This window comes from Acinonyx jubatus, chromosome D1 (assembly GCF_027475565.1).
Source record: "Acinonyx jubatus isolate Ajub_Pintada_27869175 chromosome D1, VMU_Ajub_asm_v1.0, whole genome shotgun sequence".
Classification (NCBI taxonomy): domain Eukaryota; kingdom Metazoa; phylum Chordata; class Mammalia; order Carnivora; family Felidae; genus Acinonyx; species Acinonyx jubatus.
This window is the reverse complement of record NC_069390.1, coordinates 28,059,659-28,082,375: the sequence shown is the minus strand read 5'-3', so window position 1 is coordinate 28,082,375 and position 22,717 is coordinate 28,059,659. Positions and strand designations below refer to the sequence as shown.

The following is a 22,717-nucleotide window of genomic DNA, read 5'->3' as shown; positions in this document are numbered from 1 at the left end:
AGCCTGCTTGGGATTCTTTCTCCCTCCCTCTCTGCCCCTCCCCTGCTCACTCATTCTCTCTCTCAATCTCAAAATAAATGCATAAACTTAAAAAAATTTTTAAATAACAATTTATTAAGCCTCACAATTCTATACATTGAGCTCAGACAGTTCTTCCGCTTCACGTAATATGGATCAGGTTACTCATGCAGAGGCATTTACTTGATAGCTTGGCTGGGGCTGCAATGATCATAATGTTCTCCCACTCCAGTGTCTCTCCTCATGTACCTTCCATCATTAAATAATCTGTTCTGACTTTACGGCATGGCAACTGACTTCCAAAAGGGTATCTTCCAAGAGAACAAGCTCTAATGTACTCATCGAGCCTCTGGTTTGTTTCATGCTTATGAATGTATCGTTTGCCAAAGCAAGTCACATGACCAGGACTAAGATAATATGGGAGTAATCTACTCAAGGGTATGAATACCAAGAAGTATCATTTATTGAAAGTCACTAATGTAATAGTATCACTTATTTACCCTCTGTTAGTAGACATTTATACTGTTTATAATTTTTCCCATTAAAACACTATAGGATATTATCATTGTAAAAAATCTTTACCCAATTAAGCCCAAACAAGATATTATCCTAGATAAAAGTATAAATTCTTCATACTTAACAATCAGGAAATTCTACATTTTAAATTTAGAGAGAAGTCAATTTCTATTTATCATATGTACTAATTCATATCGGTAAAGAAAGGATAGAATAATACTCCTAAAAAATCTTGCCAACACTGGGGATTGTTCATCTTTTTTATGTATTTTCAATAATTTTCATTTATTTTATTAATAAAGTTAAGCATATTTTTGTATATTTTATGATTATTTATGTTTTTACTTTTTATTTTTCGATTGTGGTATTTTTGATTTGTATGTTTGTAAGTAAGATATTGATCCTTTCTTCAATTTTGCATGATGCTAATATCTTCTCTCAACCACTGGTTTTTAAACTTTGTTTATGGCAGATTTTATCCCATAGAAGCTAATAATTTGTATGTCATCATATCTAGCCATTTTTTCTTTCAGGTAAGCTAATCTCTATTCCTTAGACTACAAAATTTATGTCTTATATTTTCTAGCATACATATACTTTTCTTGGCATTTTACTTTTTCTCCAAAAGTTATTTTTGCATGTGAAGTATTACGAATTATCCAAATGTCATTTATTGACTGACTATCCTTCTTTTCTCCCACTTGATTTATTCTTTAACTGATTTACTTATTCCTACAACAGCATCACATTTTTAATTATTATAGTAGAGCATGTTTTAAATATCTAATAAAGCAAGTAACACTTCATTCTTATCTTTTGAAAAGGTTCTTGTCTATACTCACACTTTTTTATTTTTCCAGTTTCATTGAGATATAACTGACATATAATGATGTATCAGCTTAAGGTGTACAAGGCAATGATCTACATACATTTTTCTTATGTATATAACTTTAGAATCATCCTGTCAAATTCTGAAAAACATCCCACTGGGTTTTGATTGACATTACTTTAAATTTTTAGATGCTATCTTTATCTGTTCAATCTGCTAAAACAAAATACCACAGACTGGGTGGCTTATAAAAAACAGGAATTTATTTCTCACAGTACTGAAACCTAGAAGTCTGAGATCCGGGTGCCCACATGATCAGGTTCTGTTTCTGATGAGAGGTGCTCCCCCGTTCATAACCTCACATTGTATAAAGGGCTAGGGAACTCTGTTAGGGCACTAGCCCCATTTATGAAGGCTCTATCCCTCCTGACTTAATCACCTCACAAAGACCCTACCTCCTAATACCCTCATACTGGACATTAGGTTTCAACATTTGAATTTTGGAGGACACAAATATTCAGACCATAGCAGATTCTTTTTTTTTTTTTTTTTTAATGTTTGTTTATTTTTGAGAGTGGGGGTAGGGGCAGAGAGAGATGGAGACACAGAATCTGAAGCAGGCTCTAGGCTCTGAGCTATCAGCACAGAACCTGACATAGAGCTCAAGCCCACAAGCCATGAGACCATGACCTAAGCAGACGTCAGACGTTCAACCAACTGAACACCCAGGCTCCCATAGCAGATTCTTTGAAGGAACCACAGAAATGAAAAATATAGTTATTGAAATTTAAAACTCTAAGCAATTAGCTAGCAAGTAAAAACATCTGAAGAGATAATTAGGAAACAACAAAATGAATTACACAGAATGCAATAGAGAGGCAAATAGATAAAAAACATAAAAGAGTTAAGAATCATAAAAGATAAAATGATGTGGTCCAGTATGCTATCTAATGGGAGTTCCAGAAGAAGACAACAGAAGATAGGGGAGACGCAGTACTCAAAAAGATCATGGGTGAAAATTTTCCTAAGATTCAGGAACCAAAATGAGTCTCACAAAATGTAAATAAATTCTCACCTAGACTCATTAAAACTGGAGCCAAATAAAGGGGAAAAGAAGCTCTAATGAGCAAATAGAAAGAAACAGAGGGGCAATTAAATGAACATCAACTTTCTCAACTACAACAAAAGAATTCAATAATCTCTTTAAAATACTGACAGAACATAAATGGCAATCTACAAATCCATGGCAAAATAAAGACATTTGAGGGAGAAAGGAAAGAGAAAAGAAAGCCTTGAGTTTACTATTAACAGACCTGTCAGTATTAAAACTAATTAGAAAAATGTAGATTAGCTGGGCCAGTTTCTGGAATACACAGAAGACAGCATCAACATTTTTACCAGGATAAAGCTTCAGAGACAGCTAAAACCTAAAATTATTCTTTCTTTACAGCTATTTGCAATATCAAATTGAAGATAATTTATGATTACATATTTTCTTTCTACTATTTGGGATGATACATTTCTTTCTACTATTTGGGATGATACAAACCCTATTTCTATTGATTTGCTGATTATCCTGAAAACTTTAATATGCCTACATAACTAAACAAAGTCTAGAGCTGGTCAATGTCTTATTTCCTAAACAATACAAGGACCTAACAATCAATTCCATCCAAGCGCATTAATAATTGTAGTTCAGTATTTTAGTTCTCCCTTTTTTAACTTTACAAATTAAATACAATTATTACCTTTAATTGCATATTTTTTGCTTTCTTTTTAAAATGCTAAACAAAAATATTTCTTCAGACTACCATGGGGAAATATTAAAATTTTTCAATGAAGACTGAAGAGAGCAGAGAGGGCATGTGAGGTAATCAACATCCCATAAATAGTTCCCAAATAAGATCTCTTGCTTAGTATGTCATACATGCCTCCCAACATCTTGTACAAAAATATTCCCATAGCTTTATTCATAATAGCCAACAACTAGTAACCACCTAAGTAACCAACAGATGGACCAACTGTATTACATTTATACAACGGAATAGTATTCTGCTATAAAAAGGAAAATCTACTGATATGTACAACACAAATTCATCTTTAAAATATTATACTGTGAATAAAAATAAAATAAATAAAATGTTATACTGCATAAAATAAGCCTTATACATAAGAACATACATTATAATGATTCCTTTTACATTAATTTCTGGAACAAAGATAAACTAATCCATGGTGGAAAAAACTGGAACAACAGTTGACTCTGGATGGATAAGGATGAGGAATAAGTGACAAAGGACATGAAGCAACTTTCTGGGGGAGTTAGTAATGTTCTATATCTTGACAAAGAATCAGATGACATTTGTTAAAACTCATGAAATGGTGCAGTTAAGAACTATACACTTCATTGCACAGTTGACCTTTGAACATGAAGGTTAGAGGCACCAACCCCAGCACAGTTGAAAATCTACATATAACTTTCCACTACCCCAAAACGACTACTGATAGTCTACTACTGACCAAAAGCCTTACCAGTAACATAAACACTTTATTAACACATATTTTGTTTGTAACATGTGTTATATACTGTATTCTTCCAATAGTTAGCTAGAGAAAAAAAGTTAAGAAATTTATAAGACAAATATGTTTACAGCATTGTACTGTATTTATTGAAAAAAAACTGCATATAAGTGTACTTGTGCAGTTCAAACCCATGTTCAAGGTCAACTGTATATACACTTTATATTAAAAGAAAAATACATAAATGCTGAACTTCAGTTAATGATATACAAACTAAAGAATACTTATTTCAAACTCACATGGAAATGCATCAAAAAAATGAGACCAATGATAGAAGAATATATATGAGACCAAGAGTAGAATCTGGGCAGTGAGTGTATTAGATTCCCATTACTGCTGTAACAAACTACAGCATATTTTTTGGCTTAAAACAGCACATATTTATTCTATTACAGTTTGGGAAATCAGAAGTCTGATATGTTCTTAACTAAAATCAAGATATTGTCTGGACTGCAGAGCTTCTGAAGTCTCCACAGAAAAATTCCTTGCCTCTTCCAGCTTCCACGTGCATTCCTTGACTCATGGCTTCCTTCTGCCATCTTCCAAGGCAGCAGCATAACACCTTCAAATCTCTTTCTGACCGTGCCCCTACTTCTGTCATCACATCTTTTTCTCTGATATTGATTATCCTGCTTCTTATTCTAAACCTTTGTGAAGACATTGGGCCCACCTGAATAATCTAGCGCAATCCCTCCATCTCAAAATTCATAATTTTATCACATCTGCAAAATCCCTTTTGCCATGTAAGGTCACATATTCAAAGGTTCTCAGGATTAGGATGTGGACATCAGTGGGATACCATTATTCTACCTACCATGGTGGGTATATGGGTGTTTACTATGCAATTCACCATTTATGTATTTTTGAAATTTTCCTAATAAAATATGAGGGAAAAGTTAAAATCCAGCAATAGGGATAAAGTGTTGCCACCACACTAAATCAACATGTATCTTCTTCCATAAAAAGGAGGAATTTTTCCCCTTCTTACAAATAAAGTTCTTTCAATAAAGAATGTTATTAAAAGTCGTATTTACTGGGGTGCCTAGGTGGCTCAGTTGGTTCAGCATCAACTTTGGCTCAGGTCATGATCTTAATGGTTCCTGAGTTAGAGCCCCACATCAGGCTCCATGCTGTCATGGTTCCTGAGTTTGAGTCCCGCATCAGGCTCACTGCTATCAGCATGGAGCCTGCTTTGGATCCTCTGTCCCCATCTCTGACCCTCCCCCCACCCTCTCTCTCAAAAATAAATAAAACATTTTTTTTAAGTAGTATTTAGTTCTGCATTTAGCTATTAAAAACACCATTTCTATTGCTACCCTGAAATTTTCAAAAGATTTTTAAGGGAAGTTTATTTTTTTTAAATGGAAATAGAAACAGACCAAATATAATGCTTAGAACATAGTAAAACATGAATATGAGGTTTTAAATTGTTACCTAGAGTTGCTTTAACTTAGAAAAGATACCACTTTAAGCTACTTTTACAAAAATCACTTTTTAATGCTTATCCAACACACCCTTTTTAAGCAGGATTTCTTCTTTATTAAATAGGCTTTTGTTATACAGATAATAAATAGCTTTTATATAGGATGATCATGGTAATTAAATTTTCTTAATATAACAAATTGCAATATTTTTAAATCCTAGAACAAAGTTCACATAATAAAAATGTTGTTTCAGATCTTTTCTCACAGCTCATTTTCAAGAAATCACCAAATTCTATTGATTCTCCTTCCTGTCTCTCCTGTTCTATCTTCACAGTTATATATAAATCCTAATGACCTCATCCCTAGATTATAACAATTTTATAATTTATTTTCTTCTCTCCAAAATTGTACCAACTCCAATCTATCTTACAGAGAGTTAACAACATATGCTTCAAATTTAGACACAGAGAGTCTCAGAAATGTAATGCTTTTAACAATACATATCTGCTGAAACCAAACATCTTTTACAATTTTATGCAGATATGCATGTGTCCCTTAGAAACAGCACTCCTGTACCCTTTGGGTAAATACCTACTAGTGCAATTGCTGGATCCTAGAGTAGTTCTATTTTTAGTTTTTTGAGGAACCTCCATACTGTTCTCCAGAGTGACTTCACAAGTTTGCATTCCCACCAGCAGTGCAAGAGGGTTCCCCTTTCTCCACATCCTTGCCAGCACCTGTTGTTTCTTGTGTTGTTAATTTTAGCCATTCTGGCAGGTGTGCAGCAGTAGCTCATCGTGGTTTTGATTTGTATTTCCCTAATGAGGACTAATGTTGAACATCTTTTCATGTGTCTGGTAGACATCTGATGTCTTCTTTGGAAAAGTATCTATTCATGTCTTCTGCCCATTTCTTAACAGGGTTGTTTGTTTTTCAAGTGTTAAGTTTGGTAAGTTCTTTATAAATTTTGGATACTAACCCTTTATCAGATATGTCCTTTGCCAATATCTTCGTGAGCTGTATTGTGAGATCTTGGGGTGCCTGGGTGGCTCAGTTGGTTAAGGGTCCAAATCTTGATTTTGGCTCAAGTCATGATCTCACAGTTCATTAGTTCGAACCCCACACTGGGCTCTGCATTGCGAGTGCAGAGCCTGCTTGGGATTCTATCTCCCTCCCTCTGTCCCTCCCATGATTGTGCATGTGCTCACTCTCTCTCTCTCTCAAAATAAATAAGTAAACTTTAAAAAAAGAACCATAAGATCATGACCTAAGAAGAAATCAAGAGTCAGATGCTTAACCAACTGAGCCACCCAGGAGCCTCAATCCTACTTCTGAAACCAATAGTGTACTGTATATTAACTAAAATATAAATAATAAAAAAATTTTAAAGCATTATAAAAATGAGCTTACCCTTCTCATACGTAATTCTTCTAATGCTTCCAGCAAACTTGTTTTGAAATCTAATAGCTGAATAGAAAACATGGTCTCTGAAGAACTTTGAAGAGCAAAGGTAGAGGATGATGAATCAGTCTTAAAATGATTCTCCATATTAACATTTACTTCCTGTAATATAAAAAGGTTTTAACTGAAAAAAATCATTTATCTAGGTTTTTCAAGCAAAAGTACATTTACCATAAAGATATAACCACCTGTATCCCATAATACTTCAGGTTTAGCACTGAATAACAGTTTTGTCATCAATACTATTCTAATCTTGACACCACTTGTGTTTTGTGATGCATCCATAGTTTCTGTGGCTGAAGCTTTTTATGTTACCTTAGTACCTGCACAAACTACATTTTCTTCCCCTAAACACCACATCTTAAAAGCTGGATTCCTAAATTGCAGACAAGGTGTGACCCTTCAGTAACTGCTTCATACCAAAGCTGCCAGACCATGTGCTTCCTAACTTTGCCTTGATATATCACATTTTGTAAGGATGCTATGAATACTAATAGTATTTCAATCTTTAAACCCTACAGAGTTGAAAGAGAAAGAATGAAGTAACTGCCTTTTACTAAAAGCCAAGACTTAAATATCTTTCTCAGTATGAGTCAGGCTACAAGAAACTTCTCTTTTCAACTTTTCATAATAATAAATATCAATTCACAGGTAGTTGGAAAGAAATGTACAGGGTGTCCATACACCACTCAGCTTCTTCCAATGTTAAGATCTTGCATATTAATAGTACACTATAAAAACTGTATATCTGACTTTGGTACAATACACAGAACTTATAAAATTCTTCCACCTGTACATTCACTCATTTGTGTGTGGGCGTGTGTATAATTCTGTACAAGTTTATTTTATGTATAGCTTCATGTAGCTACCACTACAATCAAAATACAGTACTGTACCATCAACAGTAGCTCCCTCATGCAGCTTGTTTCCATATCCACTACACTACTCTGTTCTCTATTTCTATAATTGTTTATTTCAACAGCATTATACACAAAATGGAATCCTACATCACGTAACCTATTAAGATTGAATTTTGTTCAGGGGTGCCTCACTGGCTCAGTCAGTAGGGTATGTGACTCGGTCTCAGGGTTGTGAGTTCAAGCCCTACGTTGGGTGTAAAGATTACTTTGAAAAATCAATGAATCAATCAATCTCATCTAATTTAAAAAAAAAAGACTAGATTTTGTTCACTCATGATAATTACCTTGAGGTTCATCCAAGCTGTTGTATCAACAGTTCACTCCTTATATTGCTGAGTAATATTCCATAGTATGGACATACTATGGTTTAACCATGCACTCACTGAAAGACATCTGAGTCATTTTCACTTTGGGCTTTTATGAATAAAGCTACCATGAACATTCATATACAAGTTTCTACATAAGTTTTCATTTCTTAGAGATAAATGTCCAAGAGAACAATTGCTGGGCTGAATGAATACAGTCCACTTTTAGCTGTGAAAGAAACTACCAAACTATTTTCCAGAATGGTAATACCATTTTACAGTCTCACTGGCAATGTATCAGTGATCCAGCTTCTCCAAATCCCCACCAGTGGTGGTGTCATCACTATTTTTTTTATCCTAGCCATTCTGATAGGTATTATATTAGTAAGCATTATCTAAAGAAACAGAGCCAGTAGGATGTATATGTACAGAGAGAGAGAGAAAAAAATTCATCCTAAGGAACTGAATCATGTGATTGGGAGTCCAGCAAACCTGAAATCCTCTGGGCAGGACAGTAGGCTGAAGACCCAAAGAAGAGATGATATTTCAACTTGACCAAAGGCAGTCTCGAAGCAGACTTCCTTTAGGAACATGAGTTTTTCCTCTTAAGAACTTCTACTATTTGGATAGGAACACCCACATTATGGAGGATAATCTGCTTTACTGAAAGTCTACTGATTTAAATGTTGATCTCATCTAAAAATTACCTTCACAACAATGTCTAAACAGGTGTTTGACCAAATACATTTGATCAATGTATTTTTTTGTATTTTTTTAAAATTAACTTACCCTAGGGCACCTGGGTGGCTCAGTTGGATAAGTGTCAGACTCTTGATTTCAGCTCAGGTGATGCTCTCATGGTTCATGAATTCAAGCCTTGTGTCAGGCTCTAAGCTGACAGTGAAAAATCTGCTTGGGATTCTCTCTCTCTCTCTCTCTCTGTCTGCCCCTCCGCTACTCTCTCTCTCAAAATAAACATTTAAGAATAAAATAATAAAATAAAATAAAATAAAATAAAATAAAATAAAATAAAATAAAATAAAATAAAACTGGCTTACCCTCATAGCCTAGCCAACCTGACACATAAAATTAACCATCACAGGTGTGCATGCAAGAAACTTTCTAAAAGGGAAATTTCCATTCCTGAAAACGATGGGCTACATTAGTTGGATAAACCCTCCAGCTAAAAACAATTACAATTTTGAATAAAATATTTTTAAACCTTCCTAAAAGTATCAAAGACCTAGCAAAATAGTAAAAAATTATAAATCCAAATTCTAAATTCTAAAAAGACCATGGGCCAAGAACTAAGCTAAACAGAGAAAGCCATGTTCATCCTGTGGGTATCTGCCAAATTGAGTAAAATTAAATAACAACACTGATGACCTCTGGTGTGAGAGACAGGGAGTGCAAACCTAGGGTCTGACAAAGTGTGAAGTCTAATAAGAGACCTATTATAGTAAACAGAATTCAGAAGAGTTAAACTCACTTAAGGTTGAAGCAAAAATAACCACCTTCTATAGGATAGCTGCCCAGGTGCCAAGTAGATAAAGCATAAAAGAGAAGAAAGGGAGGCGGAGATATGAAGAAAGTAAAAACTGTCTCATCCCAGAAAGTTGCCATTAACTTAATTTCAGATAAGTCTGTTAACAAAGGTGGTTTCATAGGACTGTGAAAGAAACCTCAACTTATGAATAGGATCTCAAATGTTTTCAAACTGGTAGTGCCCATAAGAATCTAGCAGAAGCAAATAAAAATTCTTTCTAGAGAAATGTAACTTTATTGTAGGTACTCAAGAAATCTTTAAAAATTATTTTTCAAGGACAATGAGCAGCACATAAAGATAATCAGGCATAGGACACAACACTGCATTATGAGAACAAGCAGAAAAAAATAGATAATAGAAACACACACACACATACTGCAGATTTTTCCACTATCACACAAAAGAACTTTAAAACAGCTATGGTTACTATGTTTAAAGAAATAAAGTCAAGGTTGAAACTATTTGCGAAGAAGAGCAGATTTTTAAAATATCCCAGTATAATCTCTAGATAGAAAAAGTATATAATTGACAACTGATAACTCAATATGTTTGGCAAAGACTGTACATAGCTGAAGAGAGATTTAGCGTACTATAAAAAAGATTAAATACAATATCAAGGATGCAGCAAGAAAATATAAAAATGGAAACTACAGAAAAAAAGGTTAAAAAAGAATATAAAGTCAGAGGGTGTAACAGTTCCAGAAAGAAGAAGAGAGAAATAAAGAGACATAAACTATATTCTGAAGAAATAACAGCTGAGAATTTTCCAGAACTAAAGTAAACACCAAGTTTCAGATCAAGAAGATCAGTGAATCCAAAAATACTTCATTTGATTTAATCCTGACTGAAAAGAAAACAGCATATGAGATGCACTGAGAAACTGAAGAGAAAGGAGTCACCAACATCTTTGGTTCATGCAAGTCTCCATCCTTTAATACTGTTTTATTCTTTTTTATGCTTGCTTTCTAGTTCACTCCCAATCTTTACAGATCACCCCTAATGCTTTTGATATGCATCCTTAAATCTATAGTTATCCTTTTAACACACATAGTGTTATGTGTGTATTTAATTCACATAAATTCTATTATGCTATACAGGAAAAAAAAAAGAATTGTAGTGAATCCAAAATGTATTTTAAAAACCCATATCTACAGATATCACAGTCAAGTGACAGAAAAAAATATGAAAAAAAGAAAATATATGAAAAAAATCTTAAAAGATTACAACTAAATCTCAAAGGACTTAAAGCATATAGATATTACCAAAACAAGGAAGCAAAGAAAATATGAGAATGAAAAATTACAGGCCAATATAGTTCACAAAGTAAATCCTAATTCTACACAAAATAATAACATACTGAAAGTGACAACAGATAAAAATAATATATCATAACCATGTTGGGTTTCTCGCAGAAATCTAAAGTGTAACATTAAAAATCCATCATTATAATTCTCTACATTAAGATGGTAAAAGAAAAACAATTACATGATAATAAAGAAAAAGCATGTGAAAATACACAACTGCTCAAATATTAAAAAAGAAAACTCTCAGGGAGTTCCTGGCTGGCTCAGTCGGTAGAGCACGTGGCTCTTGATTTCAGGGTCATGAGTTCCAGCCCCACACTGGGTGTAGAGACTGCTTAAAGAAATAAACTTAAAAAAATAAAAAGCTCTCAGAAAACAATAAGCAAAAGAGAGCGTCCTTAATTTGGTCAGCAGAATCTATAAAAAAATGTTCAGCAACATCATACTTAACAGTGAAAAGTTGAAAGCATTCACCCTGAGATCAGGAATAAGGCAATTTTCAACATTTTATTAAAGGTAACACAATAAGAAAAAGAAATAAAAAGTACATAGACCAAAAAGCAAAAACTATAATTAACTAATGAAATAACTGAGTATACAGGATATCTTTTTAAAACTACAGATTAAGGGGTGCCTGGGTGGCTCAGTCAATTAAGCACCCAACTCTGGGTTTCAGCCTGGGTCAAGATCTCATAGTTCATGAGTTCGAGCCCCACATTGGACTCTGTGCTGGCAGTGTGGGGTCTACTTGGGATTCTCAATCTCTCTCTCTCTTTCTCTCTCTCTCTCCCTCTACCCCTCCCCTGCTCACATCTCTCTCAAAATAAATAAATAAACTTAAAAAATAAATAAAACTACAGATTAAGTATTAGAATTAATAAGAGGATTTAACAAACCAGAAAGAAACAGAAACAATATACAATAAGTCAACTATATTCATATACACTAAGAAAAAAGCTTGGAAATAAAATTTAAAATAACATTTGTGGGGCACCTGGGTGGCTCAGTCAATTGAGCATCTGGCTTTTGATTTCAGCTCAGGTCATGGTCTCATGGTTCATGAGATCGAGCTCCGCATCAAGCTGTGTGCTGCCAACACAGAGCCTGCTTGGGATTCTCTCTCTCCCTCTCCCCCTTCCCCTACTCACACATGTACTTGCTCACTCTCTTTCTCAAATAAACATTTTTTTCAAAATCAAATCAATCAATAAAAAACATTTGCAACACTATAGCATTTATAACACTAGAGCAATCAAGACAGTGTGAAGATAATGCAGGAGAAGGAAACAGACCTATGAAATGCAACAGGAACATATATCCAGGGGTCTGGGTTCCTGTTGCATTTCACAGGTTGCATTTCAATTACATAATACTGAATGGTGAAAAGCTGAAAGTTTTTCCATTAAGATTAGGAACAAGACAAGGTTGCCAACTCTCACCTTTTATTCAACATAGTATTGGAAGTCCTACCCAGAACAATTAGGCAAGAAAAAGAAATAAAAGGTATCCAGATAGGAAAGGAAGAAGTAAAACTGTCACTATTTGCAGATGACACATATATATAAAACCCTAAAGACACGACCAAAACATCATTAGAACTAATAATTCAGTAAATTTGTAGGATATAAAATCAACGTACAAAAATCCATTGCATTTCTATATGCTATAACCATCTACTAGAAAGAGAAATTAGGGGGCACCTGGGTGGCTCAGTCAGTTAAGCGTCCGACTTCGACTCAGGTCATGATCTCACAGTTCATGAGTTTGAGCCGGGTGTCAAGCTCTATTCTAACAGCTCAGAGCCTTGAGCCTGTTTCAGATTCTGTGTCTCCCCCTCTCTCTGCCCCTCCCGGCACTCTCTCTCTCTCTCTCTCTCAAAAATAAATAAGCAAAAAAAAAAAAAAAAAAAGAGAGAGAGAGAAAGAGAAATTTTAAAAATCTCATTTACATTTCATCAAAAAGAATAAAACACTTAGGAATAAATTTAACCAAGGAGGCAAACCTGTACACTGTGTATCTGTACACTGAAAATTATATGACACTGATGAAAGTAACTGAAGAACACACAAATAAAAGCAAAGATATTCCATGCTCATGGATTGAAAGAATTATTATTAAAATTTCCATACTACCCAAAACAATCTACAGATTTAACGCAACCCCTATCAAAACATCAGTAGCATTTTTCACAGATAGAACAAACAACCCTAAAATCTGTGGAACCACAGAGACCCCAAATAGCCAGAGAAATCCAGAAAAAGAACAAAGCTAGAGGTATCACACTTCCTGATTTCAAACTATACCACAAAAAGTTATAATAACTGGGGTGCCTGGGTGGCTCAGTTGGTTAAGTGTACAACTCTTGATTTTGGGTCAGATCATGATCTCACAGTTCATGGGACTGAGCCCCAAATCAGGCTCTGAGCTGACAGCGCAGAGCTTGTTTGGTATTCTCTTGCTCTCTCCCTCTCTGCTCATACTCACTCTGTGTCAAATGAACATTTTTTTAAAAGCTATAATCAAACAGTATGGTATTGGCATAAAGACGGACATACAGCTCTCTAAAGTTGAGTCAGTTTCTTAGTTTGCCTCCCTCTTTTTTTTTTTTAAACAGACATATAGATCAATGGAACAGAATAGAGAATCCACTCAGACACGGTCAACTTATGACAAAGGAACCAAGAAAATACAATAACAACAGTCTCTTTATTAAATGGTGCTGGAAAACCTGGACAGCCACATGCAAAAGAATGAAACTGGACCACTATCTTACACCATACACAAAAATTAAAATAGATTAAAGACTTGAACATAAGATCTGAAATGATGAAACTCCTTAAAGAAAACAGGTGGTAAGTTCCTTGATGTGAGTCTTGGCAATAATGATTTTTGGATTTGACACCAAAAGCAAATAAAAACAAATGGGAATGTATTAAACTAAAAAGCTTCTGCACAGCAAAGGAAACCGTCAACAAAATTAAAAGGCAATTTATCAAATGGGAGAAAAGATTTGCAAGTAATATCTGATAAGGGGTTACTAACTAAAATATATTTAAAAACTATACAACTCACTAGAAAAAAAACAATATAATTAAAAAATTTTTTTAATGTTTTTTTAAATTTTTTTTAACGTTTATGAATTTTTGAGACAGAGAGAGACAGAGCATGAACGGGGGAGGGTCTGAGAGAGAGGGAGACACAGAATCTGAAACAGGCTCCAGGCTCTGAGCGGTCAGCACAGAGCCCGACGCGGGGCTCAAACTCACAGACCGCGAGATCATGACCTGAGCCGAAGTCGGACGCTCAACCAACTGAGCCACCCAGGCGCCCCTTAATGTTTATTTTTGAGACACAGAGAGAGAGAGAGACAGAGCATGAGCAGGGGAGGGGCAGAGAGAGAGGGAGACACAGAATCCAAAGCAGGCTCCACACTCTGAGCTTTCAGCACAAAGCCTGACGCAGGGCTCGAACTCATGAACTGTGAGATCATGACCTCAGCTGAAGTCAGACGCTTAACCGACTGAGCCACTCAGGCACCCCAGAAACAATCCAATTTTTAAAAAATGGGCAAAGGATCTGAATAGACATTATTCCAAAGAAGACACACACATGGCCAACAAGTACATGAAAAGATGCTCAATATCACCAATCATCAGAGAAATGGATATCAAAACCAAAATGAGATTATCACCCCACATTTGTTAGAATAGCTAAAATCAAAAAAACAAGAAATAACAAGTGTTGACAAGGATGTGAAGAAAAGGGAACTTTTGGGCACTATCAGTAGGAATGTAAACTGGTGCAGCCACTATGGAAAACAGTATGGAGGGACCTCAAAAACGAAAAATAGAACTACGAAATGATCCAACAATTTCACTTGAGTATTTATCCAAAGAAAATGAAAATACTAACTCAAAAAGATGTATGCATCCCATGTTCACTGCAGCAGTATATACAACAGCCAAGACATGAAAACATGATAAGTATCCATCAACAGATGAATGGATAAAGAAAACAGTGTGTTTTTCAGCCATAAAACGAAGGAAATCTTGTCATTTGCAATATCATGGATGGACCTTGAGGATGTTAGGTTAAGCTGAAATAAATTAGACATAGAAAGACAAATACCATATGATCTCACTTATATGTGGAATCTAACCAACAACAAACAACAAAAAACAGAGATACAAAGAACAGATTGGTGGCTGCCAGATATGGGGGTGGGGGTAGGTGAAATGGGTGAAGGAGGACAAAAGGTATAAACTTCCAGTTATAAAATAAATACATCACAGGGATGTAATATACAGCATGGTGACTATAGTTAATAATACTGTATTATCTATTTGAAAGTTGCTAAGATTTGGGAATGCAAGCTGGTGCAGCCACTCTGGAAAACAGTATGGAGGTTCCTCAAAAAACTAAAAATAGAACTACCCTATGACCCAGCAATTGCACTACTAGGCATTTATCCAAGGGATACAGGTGTGCTGTTTCAAAGGGACACATGCACTGCCATGTTTATAGCAGCACTATCAACAATAGCCAAAGTATGGAAAGAGCCCAAATGTCCATCGATGGATGAACGGATAAAGAAGATGTGGTATATATATACAATGGAGTATTACTCAGCAATCAAAACGAATGAAATCTTGCCATTTGCAACTATGTGGATGGAACTAGAGGAGATTATGCTAAGTAAAATTAGTCAGGAAAGACAAATATCATATGACTTCATTCATATGAGAACTTTAAGATACAAAACAGATGAACATAAGGGAAGGAAAGCAAAAATAATACAAAAACAGGGAGGGGGACAAAAATATAAGAGACTCTTAAATATGGAGAACAAACAGAGGGTTACTGGAGCGGTTGTGGGAGGGGGGATGGGCTAAATGGGTAAGGGGCATTAAGGAATGTACTGAAATCATTGCTTCAATATATACTAACTAATTCAGATGTAAACTTTAAAAAATAAAAAATAAAGTAAAAAAAAGAAGATTTTCTTCTGAATATTTTTTATTAGAGAATTACGATAATATAAATGATTGATTTCACTGTTGATTAATGGGTACACTGCTAAGGAATATAAACATTGCTGGTTAACTTACCCATAAATAATATATAGTGCAATATATTAAATTACCCACAAAATAAGGAAATAATAAATCTTAGCATTTAATATTATAAAAATATAACTCAATATTAGTTTCAAGATATGTTAATAAGATGGACTTGGTAGTGAAAAAAAAAGGAAATTCCAGCTTTTCCAGAATAGCTGAGCTCAGCCCCATGCAAACCCACCAACTGGATAAACGTGTATCAAAGAGCCTATATGAAACAAGTAGATAAACACCCCTAGTCAATCCACAAAATTATGAGGAATAATCAATTATTGTTTTAAGTCACCAAGTTTGGGTTGGTTTGTTATTCGGCAATAGGTAAGGTAACTAACAGAAATGAATATTGGAAATAGAACAATGCCAAACAGTGATTTGATAGTTCTGCATGTTATGCTACATTCACCACAAGTGTACTTACCATCTGTCACCATACAATGCTATTACAATACCACTGACTCTATTCCCAATACCATGGCTTTCATCCCCATGACTTACTCATTCCATAACTGGAAGCCTGTAGCTCTCATTCCCCTTTACCCATTCTGCCCATTCCTCCATGTTCCTCTCCTCTAGCAATATTAGTTTGTTCCTTGCAATATCTTTGCTTCTGCTTTTTTTGTTTTGTTCATTCTTGTTTGTTCTAATGGTACTGTAAAAGCACTGCCAGCTTAGACTAAAAAGGACTGAGACAATTCAAAATGAAGAGGATTCTAGGCCACCAAAGTTCTACTTGTAGGAAACAAGACTGAAGCAACTACTCAGTTGCAGATCATTCCTTATTTCGTTTGCTTGTTTACATTTATTTACTTACTTAATTTTTTTTAATGTTTATTTTTGAGAGAGAGAGAGACAGAGCATGAGCAGGGGAGGGGCGGAGAGGCAGAGAGAGAGAGAATCTGAAGCAAGCTCTGTGCTGTCAGTGCAGAGCCAGATGCGGGGCTCAAACTCACGAACCGAGATCACAACCCAAGCTGAAATCAGGAGTCAGATGCTCAACCAACTCCGCCACCCAGGCGCCCCATCAGAGACCATTTCTTAAGGAAAATAAAGAACCTTTATAAGAGCTGAGCTAAGAATCCAGAGGTAGAGCCAAGAAGAAAACAATGGACTAGCAGAACACCTGGAGGGAGCAGAATGGCGAATGCTCTACTGTCTCCATGAAGAACAACTCTACTGCCTTCCTTTACACTACACACAATACTTCACTTCTGATACTTCTAGTCATCAAATGCATGGAGGGTGAGGGAGAACCCACACCAAGCTTTTCTGTGACACCAGCTGGGTGACCTACATTTCAACTTAATTCTGACACTGTCTACCTGGAGATAATATCAGATCAGATCCCAGAGGTTAAGGGTTCAGTTCTACAAGACTTGCCCCCATCATGACTTCAAATGCCAAATGCAAGTCCAGATTGCCACCTGTACCTCTAAGTGACTGGCTACAAATTGGAGGTTTCCATGACCCCCTCCTCAGATTTGATTAATTTGCTAGACCAGCTCACAGAACCCAGAAAAACGGCTTACTTACTAGATTACCAGTTTATTACAAAGGATATTAAAAGTTACAAATGAACAGCCAGATGAAGAGATACATAAGGAGAAACCTAGAAGAGTTCTAAGCACAGGAACTTCTGTTCTTATAGAGACTGGAGTGCACCACCCTCTTGGCACAGACATGCATTCTTGTTCACCAACCCAGAAGTTCTCCAAACCCCTGCAGTTCAGGGATTTTTTTTTTTGAGGCTTCATTACATAGACATACTGATTACATCATTGGCCATTAGTGACCAAGTCAAGCTCCAGTCCCTCTCCTTTCCTAGAGGTCTGATAAGAGGGGGAACCTGAAAGTTCCAACTGTCTAATCACATAGTTGGCTCCCCTGGCAACCAGCCCCCATTCTTAGGAGCTTTCCAAAATTCACTTCATTAACATAAACTCAGTTGTGGTTGGAAGGGCTTGTTATGAATAACAAGACATTTCTTTTGCCTTTATGGCTCTAGAGCTATTTTCAGAAACAGAAGACAAAAGACCAAATACCAACAAAAGATGTTCCCATTGTTCTTATTGCTTAAAAAATTCCAAAGGTTTTAGGAGTTCTGTGCCAAAAATGAGATGAAGATCAAGTTTTAAAAAAAAAAATTTTTTTTAACATTTATCTATTTTTGAGAGACAGAGAGAGAGTGCAAGCGGGGGAGGGGCAGAGAGAGAGAGACACAGAATCTGAAGCAGGCTCCAGGCTCTGAGCTGTCAGCACAGAGCCTGATGCAGGGCTTGAACCCATGAACCGCAAGATCATGACCTGAGCCAAAGGCGAATGTTCAACCAGCTGAGCACCCAGGTGCCCATAAATACATTCTTATTATAAACCACAATATCATAGAGACCTAATCAGGGAACATTCCATGCCCATCATAACATGCCTACATGCATTTCAGAATTGCTATGTACTAATGACTACTAAATGCTCTTTCTCCTCTTTTTAAATGAAAGTCTATCATGGTTATTCTATCCCTGTCTCATCACCGTATATTGGATTGGGAGGCAGATGATTTGTTTTTTAATCGGCAGGTCTCTGAATCAAGAGGAGCTGTATCTGAGAAGCTGCAGCCCAGGAGCCTCAAACCACACTTATACCTGGTAAAGATAAAATGATTCTGGACATTGAGCCTGATACTGTTTTGGAGTGAGATTTTTGCAGGTCTCTGGAGGGGGTGAGCATATTTTGCTTGTGTGAAAAATATAAAACAGGTAAACTGTGCTAAACTGCTTAATGGACACAAATTCTTCCTATCATGCCCATTTGAAATGTGATACAGTCACTTCTTCCTTCCAGAGGTGGAATCTATTTCCCCACAAGGGATTGCCTTAGGATTCACTTTAACCAACAGACCTTGAAATCTTTGCTCTCTCAGAATGCTGCTCTGCACCTGCCTTGCTTTGCCTTGCCATGCCAGGAAGAAGCACAAAACGAAAACCTACACGGAAACAGAGAGGCCCAATCCTCCACAATCTACAAGCTGAACGCAACTGCAAGAGTAAGCCTAGACAAGACCAGCAAAAAAACCCAAAAAACAAAAAACAAAAAAAAAACATAAAACCTACAAAATTATAAGAAATAATCATTGTTTTAAGCAATTAATTTTGGAGGTGATTTGCTATGCAACCACATATTCAATATTTTTTGCTATAACACTTAAAAATTTTTAATATTTCATTTATTTTTGAGAGAGAGAAAGAGTATGAGCAGGAGAGGACCAGAGACAGAGGGAGACACAGGATCCAAAGCAGGCTCCAGGCTCCTAGCTGTTAGCACAGAACCCAATGTGGGGCTCAAACCCATGAATCACGAGATCATAACCTGAGCCGAAGTCACTTAACTGACTGAGCCACCCAATCACCCCTGTTTTAACATCTTAATTCTGCATTGTCTCTTTTCTACAAGTTCCTTTTTTCTGTTTCATTTTCATCTCTTTCATGTTTTTCTCAAATGTCTGCTGATCCCTGGCTGTTCACATTTAAAAGTAATACAAATTTCTTTTTTATGCCCAAGCCTTATTCCTGTTTTTCAGACTATTTGGTATTTCCAAGTGCTCAGTATATTTCCAAACTTTAAAGTCAATCACTAGTCTTCTATTTGCTTTCTGACAGACACGGCTGAATCATCTCCCATTCTCTTATCCCCGTGAGTCAATACTCTTTTTATGCATTTTAATGACAGTGAGAAAAACAAATGTATGTGGTTAATCCATCATGTTTAGAAGCCTTAAACAAGATTTCAAAACCCACCTCCTATGTAATTATATAAATTCTACTGCGCATGGAACAATGTTAGTCCTAGAAATAAAAAAGATGAATTGCACAGAGTAGATGATTAAAGAAACTTTATAGTTGGGTTCCCAGCATACTGCAGAGCACTATGCAAGTTTCTCGGGATATGAGCTTACAACCTGGTTGGAAAGACAGGCACAGAAACTAACAGTGTCAAAAACAGAAGCATATACAAAACACTCATGCAAGTGATTCTATTGACAGGACTTAGAAAGAATGTTACAGAAAAGATAGTATCTATGCTAGACCTTAAATACTGTCTGGCAAAGACTACAGAGGGAAAATAACGTAAGATGATAATTATGTGTTTACATTGTTTATCAACTTACCAATAGAAATGTCTATCAGATAGTGCAAATCTAGATGATCTGCTACTCAGTTTTGGGAGCCAGTATTGCTATTTTATTCATTCTTATCCCCCATTATGTCTGGCACATAATGGTACTAAACAAATCTTCTATCAAAAACATAGCAAATTTATTCCAGCTTTAATGCATATGTACTTGCTGTTCCTTCTTGAAGGAATGTTCTATATCCACATTTACACAGAATTTCCTTTATGTTTTTCAGGTCTCAGGTCAAATGTTACCTCTTCAATAATGACATCCCAATACTCTTCAGTATATCATCCTGTTTTATTTTCTTCACATCACTTACCATTAACCAAAATTATCTGTTAATTATCTGTTAACTTTATTATATCTTCTCCTTTAAAAAATAAGCTTTGTGAGAATCTCATCTGTACTGGCCAGGGTATATCTTCAGCACCTAGGACAGGGCCTGATAATAAAGTAATATCCGAGATTACATAAATATTTATTGAATACTGAATGAACTTAACTCATTTCCCTAGTTCTTGAAGGTATTTAGTGACTTGCTATAAGCACATAATCATTCAAAGAGCAACAGACTGATAATCAGTTGATATTAACATATCTATTCATAGGTAGTCATGTGATTGTGGACAAACTGCTTGACCTTTCTGGATCTACTTTCTTACTTTATCTCTAAATTTACTTCCAGTTACAAAGTTCTATGTGGTGACTATCATGTGAACAATTTCCAACACATCTTCAGTCATCTCAAAAGCACTCATTTTTTTTAACCTCTGATTTAACAAATCAAAATTTGTACTTTTTCTCCCTCAAATATTTTAAACTCCAATTCTGTCAGTAGTACCACATATTTTATTGAAATCTCCATGATAGGGGTGCCTGGGTGGCTCAGTTGGTTAAGTGTCTGAATTTGGCTCAGGTCATGATCTCACAGTACATAAGTTCAAGCCCCACATCGGGCTCTGTACTGACAGCTCAGAGATTCTGTGTCTCCCTCTCTCTCTGCTCCTCCCCTGCTTGCTCTCTCTCAAAAATAAACATTAAAAAGATTAAAATTAAAATAAATAAATCTCCATGATAAACATTCACAAAATCTTTGATCTCTTTCTCTCTCACTCTTTGACTCACCTTCATTCCCTAAATCTAATCTCTAAATGGACCTGCTTGTTCTTCCTTCTAATTGGCCCTTAGATTCATTCTGCATCACTACTCCTACTGCTATCAATCTAGTCAGACCCTCATTACCTCAGACATGAGTTATAATCACTTTTTGCTGTTATCCTTTTATTTAATCTTCTCCCCCACTTCAATCTAACCTGCGTATTTTCTCCGAAATTATTTTTTTTCCCTATCAATATTACTTTTTATGTTTTTTAATTTTTTTAATTTTATTTTTTATTTTATTTTTTCAATATATAAAATTTTCCAAAATTATTTTTCAAAATAGCACTTAAATTTCATTAATCTCCAAATTCAAAAGGGCTCCTCTTGTCTACAAACTAAGTCTAAATGCATCTGCCTGATTTTTAAGAATTCTCCACTTTCTCGTTTCACTCTCTTTTTCAACTTTCATCTTCTGCACACAGTAGAGGTCCCAACAGAGGACCAAGATGTTCTCTACTATAATTTTCTTATTGTCTCCTACCTAATCCATGCTTATTCCCACCTCTAAACCTAGAATTTTCAACTCCCCCCCTTATCTAAATTCTATCCATGTTTTTTTTAATTTTTTTTTAATTTTTATTTATTTTTTGAGGGAGAGAGAGAGAGCACAAGCCAGGAAGGGGCAGAGAGAGAGGGAGACACAGAATCTGAAGCAGGCTCCAGGCTCTGAGCTATCACCACAGAGCCCAACATGGGGCTGGAACCCATGAACCACAAGATCATGACCTGAGCCAAAGTCAATGCCTAACTGACTGAGCCACCCAGGCACCCCAATTGTGTCCATGTTTTATGCCCAATTCAAAACCCCTTTTCTCCAAGAATCCTTCCCTGACCACTGTGAACCATTCTGACCCCCCATTCTCTAAGTTCCTGTCGTGTGCTTAAATTCAACACCACAAAGTTTAATAAGAATTCCCCAGTTGTTCTGTGTCCAATCTGCCTCTTCAAATGGGATGTTTTTTAAGTGCAAGAACTATTCCACACTTCTTTCATTTACTATTCTGTAGCATTTAGTACAATTCTAGGCACAAAGTAAGAACTCAGTGAATTAAATGGCAATCAGAAGAGCTCATTTTTATACAATTTCTTACATATTACAAAGCAATTTCACCTGTATTTTCCACTTGATCCTTAAATTGCTTCTCTGAGGTATTCAGGACTAGACTTAAGTAAAAACTTGACCGCTCTGACAACTATGAAACCTTGGAGGAAAAAGACTAATTTTTCTGAGATGCAGTTTCCTAATCTGATGATAAATTTCAAGTTTATCCCAAAAAGATAAGCTCATACTTTAAGAGATCATCACTGTTGAAAGCTTGAAACATATTTTTATATGAGTTAACAACCCCAATCAGTTAAATTAAT

General features: G+C 35.7%; 1 protein-coding gene across 1 annotated transcript in view; it reads right to left on the bottom strand.

Annotated features, from left to right (window-relative positions):
- Positions 1-22,717, bottom strand: part of CCDC73 (coiled-coil domain containing 73) — a 171,233-nt gene that overhangs the window by 118,095 nt on the left and 30,421 nt on the right. The window contains exon 3 of the mRNA XM_027072670.2: positions 6,778-6,930. Within this exon, the coding sequence (XP_026928471.1) occupies positions 6,778-6,915 (138 nt within the window). The 5' untranslated portion in view covers positions 6,916-6,930. The remainder of the gene's footprint in view (positions 1-6,777; positions 6,931-22,717) is intronic.